This window comes from Acomys minous, assembly GCF_964271855.1.
Source record: "Acomys minous genome assembly, chromosome: 13".
In the NCBI taxonomy this organism is placed as follows: domain Eukaryota; kingdom Metazoa; phylum Chordata; class Mammalia; order Rodentia; family Muridae; genus Acomys; species Acomys minous.
The window spans coordinates 46,597,691-46,614,963 of record NC_140495.1 but is presented as its reverse complement, the minus strand read 5'-3'; the positions used below and the strand labels follow the sequence as shown (position 1 = coordinate 46,614,963).

Genomic DNA, 17,273 nt, shown 5'->3' with positions numbered 1-17,273 from the left:
AGAGGGTGTGGCCTTGTTGGGGGAGGTGTGGCCTTGTTGGGGGAGGTGTGGCCTTGTTGGGGAGATGTGGCCTTGTTGGGGAGGTGAGGCATGTCCCTGCCCCTAGCTTTGTCATGTGCTTGTGGATGAGATATAAGCTTTCAGCTATTGCTCCAGTGCCATGCCTGCTGCCATGTTGGTGATGGATTAACCCTGTGAAACTGTAATCAAGCATCCTGGCCATGGTGCTTCTTCACAGCGATAGGACAGTAACTGAGACAGTTGTTCGGGTTTTATTTTGTTTTACTTCTCCATGTAGCTGCTGACCTGCGACCACCTCCTAAATGCCGAGATTCCAGGTGTGCATACAACCCCTGGTTTATGGAGTGCTCCGTGATGGAGCTTTGTGCTTGCTGTGCAAGTCCTGGACCAATGGAGCTACATCCCCAGCCCGAGACTTCGCTGTTTTGAAAGGTTACATTTTTCTAAGCGTGGAGATGGAGACCAGTTCACTGTGTGTTCTGTACCTGCGTCCACCTCTGTGTCACACTCAGACTTTCCTGAAGCTCTTCCTGCCTCTTCAGCCATGAACAATACAGTCCCTCATCTTTGACCCTGGCATCTTCTGTTATCCTCTACACAACTACACAGCCTGTCTGGCAAATGTCTGGGAAAACCATATCAGACCCTTCCCAGTTCTTGAGATGCTGAAGGACCAACATAAGTAAGTAGTTTCTTCTCATTAAAGGGACATATACACTTGTTAGGTAGATTTGTGCAGATAAAGCATGGAATTATATGATAATGGACTATTTAAAGCTGTGTCAGATAGTATGAAACTGGGCAGTTTGTGTGATAATGGACTTGTCTTTCTTAATGAAGTAATTTATAACATACCATTATGCCTCAGTGCAAAACTAGTTTGAAACGTTAGTCAGATGATTGGGAACCAAGTAATTATAAGGAATATAAATAACTTTTAAACATAATCACTAATAAAAGTTGACACCTGATTTGCAAGACAAAATATATAATTGACATTTACTTATATATTAAGTATGTATAAATATGTATACATTCATATATAAATTATATATAAATATATAATTTATGTTTTCCTGCCAAATGTGTTAAATTGTATTAAATGTTATTTCATTTGAATATCAGCTATGACAGATATAACAGTGAATATTCGTAAGTATTCATTGTAATATTTATAACTTTTAAGGCAGAAAATATTGCTTCTCTGAAAGATTTATTTTTATTTATATATTTGTGTATTATGTGTGCATGCTGTTGCGTTTGTGTGTGTATGCAGGTGCCTCTAGAGGCCAGAAGAGACTATTAGATCTCCTGGAGCTGCAGTTACAGGCAGATGTGTGCTGCCTGGTGTGGGTGTTGTTAACTATAATGGGGTCCTGTGGAAGAGCAAGTGCTCGTAACCACTACCATCTCTTCATCCTCTTCATTTCAAAATGAAAGAAAAAAAGAAACTTCTGTTCAGAAAACAGCTGATTAATTTATTACGTTTTAAATGTTTATACAGTTACTATAGCAAAGTAATTAATTCTAATAATTAAGCAAAATTTAATAGTGTCCAGGACACCCTTTAAGTCAAATAAACATATTTTGATTAATATTAGCCAAACAGATTTTATGTATTATACTTGTATATTACTTAAGTCATAGGCGTGTGTTCTCTGGATAGATCGGTTCTAAAGGCTTAATCCCATTTTTCTGATCACCTGTGCAGCAAGATGGCAAATGTCTGAGGTCTGTTTACTCAATAATAGGTGCTGCTTGGGCCTCTTAGGTGCCTGCACACAAGCATCTACTTAAAGTATGAGTGTCAGTGAAGCAAGAATCTGCCTGTACTGCTGAGCCACTCTGGCAAGCTTATAACTGGGTTAGAGAGAGCACGCTTTCTGTCTGTCTGTCTCTTTCCAATGAACCTAATATGGACAGCAATGGAGACAGCACTATCTTTTCTCTATTTCCGGTTTCTAGATTTATTCTACCCCATCTCATCCTGCCTTCCTTGACACTTATATTTCATGCATCTGAGCAGAGTGGAATGGGATAAGAGGAAGACAGGGCTGCGGAGCAACTCGCAGCATCCTGAGGAAGGACCGCTGCTTTCCGTAAGGAGTCCTGAGACAGAGAAGGTAGAGCAAGATGCTCACACACGAGGGTCTTGTTAGCCAAGCGTGCACTTTGTGTGCAAGCCCCTTTTCCTCTTTTAGAATTCGGAGTCAGTCACACAGCACCAGTGATCCTTGCTTCATTCTGGCTTGCTGTATACATCAACTGATAAATTCCAATAATTTTGATTCAAAATGACACAACATATTATAAACAAAAACAACTTTGCCTTTGTCCCACAAGACAAGGATAAAAGAAAGCAGAAGTATTATGGTTGCAGGATATTTATAGTAGATGATGTGTAAGGTTTCTCTTTCTTTCTGATTTTCAGTTGTTTTCAATCGGGCTTACATAACTGTAGCCACCTTTGCTGTGCTGTGTAGCCTTCACATTTGCCCCTAGTCTCTCACTGCTCTACCTTGTCTGCTTGCATAATTTTTATTTTTTCATTATACATTACCCAATTCACATATTCATGCCTTCCCCATCACCTCTGTTCAAATTCAGGACTCGTCTTTAGTTTATTGCCAGGTGCTTTGAACAAGACCAGGCATATAGCAGTTACTCAATAAATATTAAAGTGATGGATAGGTGAAGAATTCCAGCCTGTTCAATAACAATTATTTCGGAGCCTATCACACTGCAAGGACTGTTACACATGCAGTACTCTATCCATTCGCTGAGTCCAAAGAGGAAATTTATGAGTCAAAACTATCATTCCTATTTAGCATGCTAAAGTAATGAGATAGTAAGCACCTTGTTATAAAAATTTACAACTATAAAATACAGGGGTGAAATTTCAATCCAGGCAGCCTGATGACAGAGCCCATTTTTTTGGCTACCACAGTACTAACTGTCCTTCATAATGGTGACTGGGTAACTTTTAGAAAACATATAAATTATTCTTTGAATAATTTAAGAGAGTAGAAATGTGCAAAGCATTTAAAATAAAGATCCTTAATAAAATAAGTCAATGAAATATTAATTTTAAGGTATCTTTAATAGTCACTTCAGTTATCTGTATGGTTTCGGGGAACTAACCAGCTTTCTCATTGAGCCTGAGTAGCTTTGGAACACTCATAGGGCAAATTTGTATTTCCCCATTCGTCTATTTGCTGTCATTCCTCTAGTCACCTCCCCTGTCCAGCTCTGCTCCTGTCCCTCCTCTTTTCTAATGTCCTATCATAATCATTACTAGCACTGTCATCACCATTATCATTACCATTATCATCAGTATCATTACAATTATGACCATGTCACCATCATTACCATCAGCACCACCATCAGCATCACTATCAGCACCACCATTAGCACCACCATCAGCACCACCATCAGCATCACCATCAGCACCACCATCAGCACCACCATCAGCACCACCATCAGCACCACCATCAGCATCACTATCAGCACCACCATCAGCACCACCATCAGCACCACCATCGGCACCACCATCAGCACCACCATCAGCACCACCATCAGCATCACTATCAGCACCACCATCAGCACCACCATCAGCACCACCATCGGCACCACCATCAGCACCACCATCAGCACCACCATTATCATTGTTACCATCAACATCACTATCATCGTCACCACCACTGTCATTGTCTGGTGTGATTGCTTCCTGGGTGACAGCCCACTCAATTGGGCAATTTTCCTGAAGATCAATATGAAGATTAACCTTCATAAAATAATATTGTTTAGATGGACTAATGATTTTACAGAATTCCTGATTTGATTTAAATCTGTTTTTGTTTGTTTTTCTTTTTTGAGGTGGGGTTTCTTCGTGCATCCTTGGTTGTTCTAGACTCGCTTTGTAGACCAGGCTGGCCTCGAACTCAAAGAGATCTGTCTGTCTCTGCCTCCCGAGTGCTGGGATCACAGGCGTGTGTCACGGTGCCCTGCTGATTCAAATAGTTTTAGAAAGTTAGGTTAAGATGTTTTTGTCAGTGGCTCCGATGTAGAAAATCTTGAGGAACCATTTGAAGATCAGAAAAGTACACTCTTAATAGTTGAGCTGGTGACTTTTTAAGGTGAGCCAGCAGAAACAATACCCCAAATAGCACTAGCTGATGCGTCTCCCTTGCTGAGGCTGGGTTTCAACGTGATTAATTTTGCCTTCAGCTTCCTGATATTATTTAATAAAAAGTTTGTTAATGGGTAGATGTGCACCTTGGGGATTTAAAGTAGAAATGGCTGATTCTTTTTATTTAAAATTTAGATTTCTGATTCTTTTATGAATTTTATAAGATTACTTTTTAAGATAATTGACTCTTTCTTGGTAACTGCAAATTGTAACCTGCCAGTAAAGAAAGACTGGCTGAAAAAATTACTTTGCTTGCTTACACTTTGTTTATCTATAACAAGTTGCTTAGTTAAAAATGTATGTGAGTTTGTGGGAATAATTTGTTTTTCACCCATAATACCTAAAACATTTGCTCATGTGAGGGTACTGGGGAACATGTTTTTCTTACATATACTCACTGTAATTGTTCACTTAAAGGAAAACAGAATGTAATCACATTGTGATTTTTGTACTGCTGGAAAGATTTTGCTGGGATATATAAGCTGTGGAAGAAAAAGAATTAAGTTGTTGGCATTTGCTTTTGTAGTTTGCTCCATCCAGTAGACGTGTGTGTGTGTGTGTGTGTGTGTGTGTGTGTACGTAAAATGTCTGAGTCTATTAAAGTTTGCTCCATCTACTCAGTGTGCGAATGAGTGTATATCTGTGTGTGTGTGTATGTATGTATGTATGTATGTATATATGTATGAATTTGTTGAAGCTTGCTGGAACTTGCACATTGGCGCTTGTCTTTCTTCATCCAGTGTGTGTGTGTGTGTGTGCGCGCGCGTGTGGGTGTACAGTCTCTTTTCTCCTTTCCTTTTCCCTAGTCCATAGCTACCTTCAGTAGCAGCCCACACCAGGAACTATCAGCTCCAGCCCGCTGCCATTTACACCAGTGGAAGCCCTTGTCAGTATCAGCCAGCTCTGGCCTGGAGATTCTAGCTCCTCAGAGAAAAGTCTGCTGGGTGATCAGCCAGCTTGCTCATCTATGTCCCGCTTCAACCTGCCCTGTGGTGTTGAAGCTGATCTTCCACAACTATCATTATCACTGTTATCCTTTCCACCAGCACCATCATCACCACCAACCTCATGATGATCATCAGTATCCTTTCCACCAGCACCGTCATCACCACCAACCTCATGATCGTCATCAGTATCCTTCCCATCAGCACCATCATCACCACCACCAACCTCATGATCATCATCAGTATCCTTTCCACCTGCACCATCATCACCACCAACCTCATGATCATCATCAGTATCCTTCCCATCAGCACCACCACTAACACCATCATTATCATCACAATGACCATTCTTACATCATCCTCACTACCATCACCACCATTACTACCAACATTATCATCGTTGCGGTGGTTTGAATGAGAAATGGACTCCTTAAGCCCGTGTATTTTAAACATTTTGTCTCAGTGCTGTTTGGAGAGAGTTTATGTGGCATAGACTTGCAGAAAGAAGTTATGTCACTGGGGAGTAGGAAGGAATACTGTCCTACCCTGCTTCCAGTTCACTCTCTCTGTGTCATTCTTCATGTGGTCCCATCAATGAGGGACACTTATCCCTCTAGAACTATAAGCCTAAATAAGCTCTCTTTTAAGTTGCCTTTTGTCAGGGTGTTCTAACACAGCAACAGAAAAGTAACTAACACAATCATCACTATCATTATCAGCCACTTTCATCATCATCACTGTTACCATCGTCATCAGCCTGGCCATTTCACTTAGTTCTCAAGCTACACAATAATAGGAGTTAATTCTTTACACTCTGTAAAGATAATTTTTTAGCAACAGTAAAATATTTCCGTTTCCACATTCCAGGAACAAAAATGCATGTTATTTGCATTTTATATGATGATCTACATTTAAAAACTCAAAAGACACCAGAGTACGTGTGAAAGTCATACCCCCCTGGAGGGGGAGACCTGGTAGCACTCAGAGGAAGGATAGCAGGCTACCAAGAAAAGACTTGATACCCTATGAGCATATAAAGGGGGAGGAGTTCCCCTCAGGCACAGTCATAGGGGAGGGGAGTAAGGGGAAAATGGGAGGGAGGGAGGAATAGGAGGATACAAGGGATGGGATAACCATTGAGATGTAACAAGAATAAATTAATAAAAAAAACTCAAAAGAAACTTCATACAGATAATCTGTTTTACTTATAATCTTTAGAAAAATGTTGGGCAGAATTCTCACCTTTAAAACCTTAGGACTTTGCTAGTGTCCTCTGATAATGTTGCTTAGAATTTCTAAAACAATGCTGAAAGAGTCTGGTGTAATGATACAAACTCTTTCTCATTTCTTCTTTTTACTACTTCAATTCTTTGCCATTAGACACCACATTTTTCTATAGGTTTTTCATTAGATATGTTCTCTGGGTTAAGATAACTTTGAATTTTCTAGAAAGTTTTTTTCCCCAAGTCACCAATTCAATTTTATTTTTTAATAGTTATTTTTCTACTTAGTTATAAATAATTAATTTCTGTTAGTCTATTTAAGTGATTTCCAAAGGTGTGTACTTTAATCAGCCTGTATAGATCAGCATATTTTCTGTTAACCCAGAAATCCTTGCATAAACTGTCCTACATTGTGGGAACTGGGCAGTGCTGTGTCTGATAATGTCCTGCTTGTGCTCACGTGTGGGCTAAAGCCTTCACGCTTTTTATTCTCCCCCTGCCACAGCGCATCAAGGTCACATAAGTTTGGCAGATAGGTTAGAAAATATATCTTATTTTCTTTGTGGTGAAAATGAGCTTATGTTCTAGAACAGTGCTTTCTGCAGGCTTTCTACCACAGACTTCCATTTTAGAAGACCCAGATTTTGTCTCCTCTGACCTGCTAACAGCTACAACCAAACATCTACATGTGGGAGATCATGACACACCCCACGGCAGTTCACAGCTTGGCGCTGCTGGTCCTGAAGAGGTCCCAGGGCTGCTTCCTGTTTGAACTAAAAGAATTTCAATTATTTTGTGTAAACTCAACCATAACTTAACTGGATGATTTTTTTTAGTTTATTAAGGAAACAAGAATAGATGAGGAAAGATTCCCCAAATAGTGAAACACACTCTTCTGGAAGACAACGGAAGATACTCCTGGAGTCAGCAGGTTTACAAGAAAAAAAAAAACTGGCTGCTATGGTAATGGCTGTGAGAGACAAGAAATTCCGTAGATGCACACGAGGCTACAACGGGATGAAGAAAAAACTCGTTACAAGAGCATAAGCTGGATGGGTCACTTTAAATTAATTCTCCTCTAGTGCATTTGAAGAAACTAGGGCAACCTTGACCAACTGCCCTCTCTGAAGCCTTCTACATTTTTTGCTTCACTTCCCCCAAACCTCATCCTGCACTCCTTACCAAAAAAACAAAAATAAAAACACCACTACTAGTCCTGATGAAAAGAAAATAGAAGCAGAAGGGTAATAAAAGAGGTTGAGCTGTTAAAAGGATGGAATTAGAAGAACAGACAATTCCTATCTTTCGATCGAGCATTCGCGCTTGATGGTCTTGCACCTGTGTGACTTCATAGCCCTCATTGCTGTATTGCCTGCTTGGTCCACGGAACACCAGGGGCTCCCCCATGCCCCATGTAATGCCCACAGAACACCAGGGGCTCCTCTATCTCCCTGCAATATCCAGGGAACACCAGGGCTCCTCCATGCCTCGTGCAATGTCCACGGAACACCAGGGCTACTCCCATCCCCCTGCAACGTCCACGGAACACCAGGGCTCCTCCATCCTGAAATTCTATCACCTCTCTTTACAGAGTTGGCTACATCATGTCATGGGGCACAGTGGTTTGAATGAGAAATGGCTCCCATAGGTGAATGTATTTAAATACTTGGTTTCCAATTGGTGGCTCTGTCCAGAGAGGCTGCGCAACCTTTAGAAGGTGGAGCCTTGTTGATGTTGACGTACATCACTGGGGGTGGGCTTTGAGGGTTTACAGCTTCACCCCATTTACTGTGTGTAGACAAAATGTGGTCAGCTCGCTTCCTGTTTCCGCTGCCATACTGTGCTTTCTCTTGCTATGCCTTCCCTGCCATGGCGGACTCCATCCTTATGGAACTGTAAGCCAAAATAACCCCCCCCCCCTTTCCCCTAACACTGCTTTCAGTTAGAGTGGTTTTTTTTTTTTATCACATTAAAGAAAAGTAACTAACACACTGGATGTCTAAGGAATTGGCAAACCATGGCTCATGTCTAAACACACTAATTTATTATTCCCTCATTCCACACCAAGTCTCACAGGCCTTTGAGCGATGGTGCTAGAACCTTTAAATAGTCAAATGACGGCTTTCCTAATAAGCATGTTGTCCAAGATACAGATACAAGGCTGCAGAGCAGACCAGCTTCCTGTCACGAGCAGTGGTCCTCCTCTCCATGGAAGCTCGGTTGTTTCGGGAGTGGTTACTTAACTGGATCTGAATCTGGGTTGAAATGTCACCTTCCTTCCAAGTGCAATACCAGCAATCACGGGAAAGAGTAAAAAAAAAAAAAACAAATACAAATGCATGCACACACAGCTTCTTATCAAAATGCTAACTGATATAAAATTCATTGCATGAATGCAAATAGGGAAATCTATCTTTTCTTTAAGATTTATCTTCATTTTTAAGTGTGTGTGTGCGCGCGCGTGCGTGCGCACATGTGTGATGTGTGTCTATGTGTGAATGCAGTGACCACTGGGTGCACTGGAGCTGGAGTTCCAGGCAGTTGTGAGCCATCTAATGTGGATTCCAGGAAGCAAACTTCTTGCTCTGCAAGAGCAGTAAGTGCTTAATGGCTGAGCCTTTTCTCCAGCCCTGGGAAATCTGGTTTCAATGAAAACTAATAAAATCTATGGACAGGGACTTTAGATTATGTATTTTACCATCACATGCATCCTACTTGCATTTCATTGAGGACTTTGAGTTACGCCTTCTTTGGTCTCATTAAATGGCTAATGTTTAATGATGGTTTAAAACCTACATATATGTGATAAAGCTTTTGCATTTAGTCGTAAAAGCATAACTGACTCAGACGCATTCAGTCATGCCTGTGAGGAGAAAGCTGCCCGTGGAAATGACTGGAAACCAAGTAGCCGGGAGCTTCAGGAATGCCATCTGGGCACTCTCCTGTTATCTGATGCTCTTTTTAAGGCTTTTAAACAATGCCTTATCATTTATTGCTTATTTATTTATCTTTCTGAACATAATAAAATTCAATTTCTGTGAGAAACTTTGCTTTTATAATTTTGTATACAAATTACCCATTTTATTCAATATTTTTTTTTCTCGAGTAATAGCTTTTAAGTCAGTGGCTGTGGTTTCAGTCTTGGCCTTGCTGATTACTTGTTATGGGAATTTGAATATGCTTCATTGCTATGGCTGTAAGGTTAAGAGTGTGTTAATCAGTTCAAGGTCCAGCCACCTGAAGGACCAGAGCACTAGAAAGGCTGACCTTCCTCCCCGGGCTGTACATGCAGCTGCATGGAAGGCACTGCAGCATTTGACAATTCCTTGGAAACATTCCAGCCCCTGAAGGCTTCTTACAACTAACAGAGCATTATCTAGAATAGGACTGTCTACCTGGAAAGTTACATAACACTTTTCTATTTTCCCAAATTGTTTGAATCAGCTCTATCCTTGCAGTACAGTGGATTTTTAATGAAGTAGGTATCAGAGAGCATGGAAAATAAGGATGCCAAAATGCTGCAGGGCTTGACCAGGTGTCCAACCATCATGAATTTGAATTGGTTGAACCTGATCCTAAAATCTTTCCCACAACTAACATTGATTCACGACAGGCAAAACTATTGATTTAAAGAAGAATCACTAAACCTACAAGAATAACATTTATGATAAGTGGATCTGGGCCCAGGGGTCCTGCTCAAACTATGGCACCAGCCAAGAACAATATGGGCAGTAAACTTCGAACCCTTACCCAGATCTAGCCAAGGGACAGCACATTTTCCGTTGTTGAGTGAAGAATGGGGGAACTCACTTTCACACGAACTCTGGTGCCCCATTTTTGACCACGTCCCCTGGATGGGGAGGCCTGGTGGCACTCAGAGGAAGGATAGCAGGCTACCAAGAAGAGACTTGATACCCTATGAGCATATACAGGGGGAGGAAGTCCCTCTCAGTCACAGTCATAGGGGAGGGGAGGAGGGAGAAAGTGGGAGGGAGGGAGGAATGGGAGGATACAAGGAATGGGCTAACAATTGAGATGTAATATGAATAAATTAATAACATATTTAAAAAAATAAAGAAGAATCAATGTTGAGTCCAATCCTCTTACATGTAACTTCTGTTTACCTGAAGTATCTAGAAAACAAGCATCTCTTTGTCTCTGCAGGACACAGCTTTGCATCCTTAGACACTCTGAAAATTACCCAGTCCCTTCAAAAGAAATAGTCACTAGCATGAAGCTCGTTTTCCTAATGGTTTTTAAAGATTTAGTCAGCAGCTAGTGCTACGAAGACACTGCTTTTCTGGAAAGTGCTATTCAAGTAAATTGAATTTTAAAAAATGGTAAACATCAAAGAAACCAACTTATAAGAAACAAAATTCCAAATAGACTCTGAACAGGCAAGCCAAACACCTACACCCTTCAACCCCCTTCTCCCCGCGTGTCCCGGGAGTGTTTATTTCCTGCCTAAGAAGGTGGGTTCTCCTAGTCCTCTGAGCTCAACAAGCCTGAGAAGCTGAGAACATGACCTGCCTGTAGCTTTTTGTGAGCAAATATTTACTTATTTGGGGCGTGGCCGTCTCAATTATTTGATAATAACTAGTGACCTTTTGGACATCACATGCTCAAAAGTGACAGTGCAAGCAACAACAGATTTAACTTTTAGTACAGTCTTAGCAAGAATAGTCTTACATATGAATTCATGCTGTGACTATAGAATTTAGCACATATGACAGTAGAAACAAAACAAAACAAAACAAAACAAAACAAAACAAATCAAGCTTCAGCCTTTTCCAGATGCGAGTGAGCGGCGGGGAGATCGATCATTTGGAAAAGACACCATGGGAACATTAGTCACGTTTCCTCATGTGGACTCATTGGTTTAACATTGTTGATCGATGCAACTATCCAAATAAAGTATCTAATAAGTATAATAAGTAAGCGTGAGGGGGGAGTGTACCTAAATACTTTGAAGAGTGTCTAACCATAGCAGGTGCCCAGAACATGATGGCTAATATTGTGTGCATGAAATTGACCCAGCAGTTTTCTCTGGGGTCACGCAATCTTGTTTTGAATCCCATCCAATGCTGAGCTTATGAGGATTAAATAAGATAATGCTTGAAAATGGATTATCATAATACTACTTATTTAAGGAATTCAAAATAAATGAAGTTTGCTGCTCTTAGTATCATTATGAAAACTTCTTATTTAATTATTTTTATTAAAATTTCATGTTTGACTGTAATATTGTAATTCCATTTTATATAATTCTTATTGCGTATTTCCATTATTCAAGGTCAACAAAACTATACACATACATATACATATATGTGTGTGTATTCACAATTGAATCTGTATTAAATTTTATATTTTTAGAAAATCAATTTTTATGCTGTTGAAGTTAATTTTAACATGAGTTTCAATTATGTTTAAATAATGTAGATGATGGCTTTTTGTTTGTTTGTTTTATTTGAGACAGGGTTTCACTGTATAATAGCCCTGGCTGTCCTGGGACTGGCCTTGAACTCACAAAGATCCACCTGCCTCTGCCTCCCAAATGCTGGGATTAAAGGCATGCACTATCATGCCCAGCATGGCATAATTTTTAAAATTATGTTCTAAGCACTACTCCTTTATGGGACACGAGGAGCCAGTGGTACACTAAAACAATCTAGATTCTGGGAGGGTTTATTCTTTGTTAATTTCTGATGTCAATGAGATGGAAAACAGCTGTGTCAGCTTCATTTTCATTACTGTGCCAAAAAACAAAACAAAACAAAACAAACAAACAAACAAAAAACAAAAAAGTGTGATCAAAAGCAATAGGTGGGAAGAAAGGGTTTATTCAACTTACAACTCCAGAGTCCAGTCCATCAGTGAGGGGAAACCAAGGCAGGAACTGAAGCAGCCAATCACAGCACATCTCAGTCAAGAACAGTGAGAGAATGAATGTGCCCTTGCTTGCTATCTGCCTCCGCCCCTCCCCAGCTCAGGGCCCAGCCCATGAAATGACGTCCCTCACTTCAGGGTACTTTTACCCACCTAAAACCAATCAAGACAAAACTTGGTAAACAACACCATGGGCCATGCTGGTCTAGACAATTCATGGAAACTGTCTTCCCAGAGTGTTATAGACTGTGCCAGGCTGACAGTTAAGATGAGACAGCATAGTAGGTGGCTGGCAGAGTTAAGGAGACTTATATGGGACTGTAAGAACTTACCTGAAAGGAAGAAAACCATTGCCTTGGATATCATCAGTGGATTGAATCATCATGCCATACAACATAATTTTATTAAGACAAGAAAAGTTATAATATGATTTTATAAGTGGGAGAACACCACTCCTACTGGGAGAAATGTGTTCCCATGAATTGTAAGGATGGGTTGCCAACTCCCTCAAAGAAATGCAGCTTGATACTTTTGAGTTTTGTAGGAAATTCTGTTTACATGATTGAGAAATAGAAGTATTCTTTTGGCATGGCTGTTGCTCAGCACTCCTTGTCTTCAGTCAGGGGCTGACTCATGCTGGAAGGTGAGCATAGCTAACCATGTAAAAGGAGAAGGGGAAGACCGCTTTGCCCAGAGGAAGCTTCCACAATACTGACTAGTACTAGAGAAAGAGAGAAACATCACAGAAATCTGAATTCCATTATTCTTAGGAGACAGACAATAAGATTAAATTATGGAGACCTGACGGGGCATTTTGTGAGTATTAGAATACCATAGTAAGGTCTCCATTTTGAATTATCTTATTCTGGCTATTGTAGATAGAATAACTTGTCATGGTGGAATGACGAAGCATAGGCATCCTGCCTTGGAGGCTCGAGGGGAGCCCTAGTCAGGCAAGAGAACTGCTAGTGACAGGAGCAAAGACGTATAAAAGATATTTAGAGGTTTGATTCAGTTTGAAAGATTAGTCTCAGAAAAGAATGCATAGGAACATATGCAAAATCTTGTGTGTAAATATGATACAAGCCTTGTGTCCTCTACATGTGTGTTATCAAACATGTTAACTAGACAATTAAGGGCAATGTATGTTGAGTAACACATGTACCATATGTGTGCATTCAGTACGTAATGTACACAATATATGGTGCATTTTTAGCCACATAAAGTTTCCTACAAAGCTCAAAAGTATTAAGCTGTGTTTCTTACTTACTACAAACTATAGTTACATATGGTTAGAAGTTGTTTGCTCCTACTTATAAAGTCACAAGATAAATTATTTGTCTGATAAAGTTGTGTTATATGTTATATAACACTTAGAGGCCAGCTTGGTTCTAGAATCCATAAATATGTTATAGAGACAAGACAGTCTTTCAGTGTTATAACATTTGATTTTTTTTATTCTGGGCTGAAGATGCAGTTTATCAACTGTGTATATATCAGAACTCATGTTCTCTATCACATCCCACTAAAGGCAATTTAAACTACAGTCAATAAATAACAAAAGTGTCAGCTCCCAATACTCAGAAACACATTTTACCTGGAACCTTCAGTGGCTTCACCTTTCAGGTCCACAGAATTTTTTTTTAACCAAGCAACCCACAGCCATCACATGCTCCTGAGATAACCAGGCAACACACAGCCACCACATGCTCCCAATAACTAGCCAACACATAGCTACCACTGAGATCCAGAGAAAACAGAAACTAAGGAACAAAATACCTACCTAACAAAGATAAAACAGTGCATCAACACCTAAAACTATAATCTTCCCAATTCCAGATGTTTAGACACCAGCACAAAAGCACAACCAATAACATCCAAGACAGTGTGTCTCCACTAGAGTCCAGAGTCATGGCCTACCACAGCAGGCCATGAGTAATGCAGCAGAGCTGAAACACGAGTCTATGATAGAGGTCCTGAAAGAGGAAATGAACAGAGCCCTTACAGAAATCCAGGACAACACAAGCAGTGAGAGGAAATGAATAAAATGTTCAAGACATGAAAATGGAAATAGAATCAATAAAGAAAACCCAAACTAAGGGAATTGTGGAAATGAAACACTTAAGAATTTGGACAAGAACTACAGAAGCAAGCTTCACCAACAGAGTGTAAGAGAGGGAAGGGAGAATTCCAGAAACTGAAAACATGATAAAAGAAACAAACACAGCAGTCAAAGAAATGTTACAGCTACAAAACTTCCAACACACACGCACACACACACACACACACACACACACACACACACACACACACACACACACACACCCACCCTCAGGAAATTTAGGACACTCTAAAAATCACCAAATTTAAGAAAAATAGGAATAGAAAAAGGAAGAATCCCAAGTCAAAGACATGTATGAAGGGGGGTGGTTATTAATTTTCCTTAGTTGTGCATTGGATGGGTCATTGCTGGTGTGGATGTTTTACTAAGAATTTATTTATTTATTTATTTATTTATTTATTTATTTATTCATGTATTTAGGTTCCTTACTTATTCTTCAGCCATGCCCCAGGCCTCTAGCTTAAGAGTTCAATAGTCTCTGCTTCTCCCTGACAGCGAAAGCCACAGTCAGTGTCTGTAGATTCTGAGCTCTGCTATCTGGCCTCACATTTGTGCTTCCATTCTAAGTGTGGTAAATATCTTGTGCAGAGACAAGCTGTGTGCTAAGGCGGATTTTTTTTTCACCTAACTGAGATAGAATTTCTATATGTCTTTAGCATGTGAATATGATACTTTGTTGTGGAACTTTTGGTTTCTTTAAAAACTCAGTTATTTTTTTTCAAACATGTTTTTGTTTTAACATGTGGGTGGGACATGGGGGCTGCTCCCATTTGTTCACAGATGATAACAGCCTCATGTGAGGGTGTGTGATGGTCGTCGACTGGGGACTGCCTCGTGTGGGGGTGTGGCCTTCGCCAGTTGGGATAAATACAAAAGCGCAAAGAGAGAAAGAGAGAGGAGGAAGGCTGCAAGAAGAGCACGTGGAGGAAGAGAAGGCTGCTGCTGTGTTTGCTGTTGCTGGCTGAATAGCTTGACAATGGAGACCGGTATTGCCCCGCAAAGAACCAGGTGACCCTAAACAGCAGGAAGTAGCCAAAGAGAATTATGCCTCTTTTCCCCCCTTAACCTTCTTTCTCTTCTACCTGGTGTTGGAAGGGACTGGGGTTGGAAGGAGGATAGAGGCATTAAGGAACCCCCAAATAAAGCAGGTTTTTAAAATATCAAAGCCAACAATACTTTATGATAGTCCCTAGGTTTTCTTTCATCCCAACTCTCAAATTTAGCAACTAGGTCATGAGTGAAAACTGTGGGACCCTGGGTTCTTAGTGTACTAGTATGCTGCACCTCTGCATACAAATCTTAGTAATCTTACTCAAATTCTGACCCTTCCTACTGAGGATGGGCCGCTCCTTCCAGAGAAGAAGAGATCAAACACCCCTTGGAATTTCTGTCCAGTTAACATCTCCCTTTGTAGACACTACCAATAAACCAGGTCACTTAAAAGTTAATATCAGTAAACACAGGTTACTTAAGAGTCCAACAGTTAGTCTTCAGGGTATATGCTGATACATTTTATTTTGGAGGGTTGACAAACTCAATCAATTTGAAGCTATTCATGAGATGGGGGTATTCTCACTTGGCTTGAGAAAGAACAGTTTGGAAAAGAATACGAAAGAAAGGGGATCTTTCTTCTTCTAAAGAAACTTAGAATCCCATTTCAAATAAAACAAACTTATTTTAAATTGTTCCACACACAGACCTTAGTGTCAGTCTTAGGTAGAGTTGGAAACACAATGTTTTCTTTTTCTTAAAAGAACAATATCATGATGACTGTTAAAAGCAAAGGTGAAAAAAATTGAATACTGCTCTGCATCTTAAAAACAAAACAATTGTTTTAAAAGAAACTTTGCATAAGCAAAAAATTCAGAATAACAAATTTCTGTGCAGTCACGGGCCACAAACCAGAGACAAAAACAAATAAAACAAAACAAAAAATAGAAAGGTGGGCTGAGGGTGTTGGAGAAAGAGAATGTTTAATTACTGTCTTAATACAGTCAAGGAAATAGGATTTTGTCTGTTGCAATAGAAAATATCACTCTCTTGAGGGTAAAATATAATCAATGTTATACATTACTAATTCAAGAAGAGAAGTAATATATAATAATAACTATGTATATGTGGAAATAATTCTGTATGATGCAATAATAAAAAGGGAGCCCTCTACAAGCTTTGTTTATGAATTCAACATGCCTGAGATTGTATATGTCACATTTAAATTAAAAGTAAGAACTAGTTTTCAAGTTAATCACCAGAACACAGGTCTATAGACAATTATACAGAGAAGCAAAAGTAAAAATACCTATTTCTGCTACTTTCCTGTGTTGATTTATAGTCCCCCATTGACCTTTCACTGGAGGGACTTGTGAGAGAATGCATGGTCCAGTTACCTGTTTCAGGTTTGTTTGACAAATCTGCTAGATAAGACAATGCTTGGATTCTAAATCTTTTATATAAAAGAGCACAGAATGTTGTAGGCCCAATGCGCATCACCTACTCACTATGAAGCACCTTTAGGTTAATTACAATGCCAAATGCAATGTAAATGCTTTGTCAAGAGTTGTTTTATCATAGTGTTTAGGAAAGACAGACAGATAGACAGACAGGCAGATGGATAGTCTTCATGTGGTAAATATATATATTAGATTATTTTCAACCTGCCCTCAGTTGAACCAACACATGCAGAAGCCATAGCTACAGAAGGATGGGTCTTGTTTTATCTGAACTTACTTGAATATGAATATATATATGCACATATGTGTATACTTGACTATATGTATACATTTGAATGTATATATATTTGAGTATATATTGTATTCAAATATATACATTTACTTAAATTTATGTATGAGCCTGAATGGAATCTTTCTCAGAGTATAAGATGCTCCAGC

The 17,273-nt window shown here is 39.7% G+C and overlaps 2 protein-coding genes across 2 annotated transcripts in view; one reads left to right on the top strand and one right to left on the bottom strand.

The window, feature by feature from the left end:
- UNC13C (unc-13 homolog C) overlaps nt 1–17,273 on the bottom strand; it is a 435,075-nt gene that overhangs the window by 286,054 nt on the left and 131,748 nt on the right. The window lies entirely within an intron of this gene.
- On the top strand, nt 563–6,218 carry LOC311581337 (uncharacterized protein). The gene is made up of 2 exons (XM_084753467.1): nt 563–703; nt 5,257–6,218. Exons 1-2 carry the CDS (start codon nt 684–686, stop codon nt 5,570–5,572), a joined length of 336 nt encoding a protein of 111 aa, XP_084609593.1. The 5' UTR covers nt 563–683; the 3' UTR covers nt 5,573–6,218.

Coding starts and splice junctions, on each gene's coding strand:
- LOC311581337 (XM_084753467.1), top strand. CDS start 684: ATGCTGAAGGACCAACATAA. Junction 704..5,256: donor ATGCTGAAGGACCAACATAA/GTAAGTAGTTTC, acceptor CCTTTCCACCAG/CACCATCATCACCACCAACC.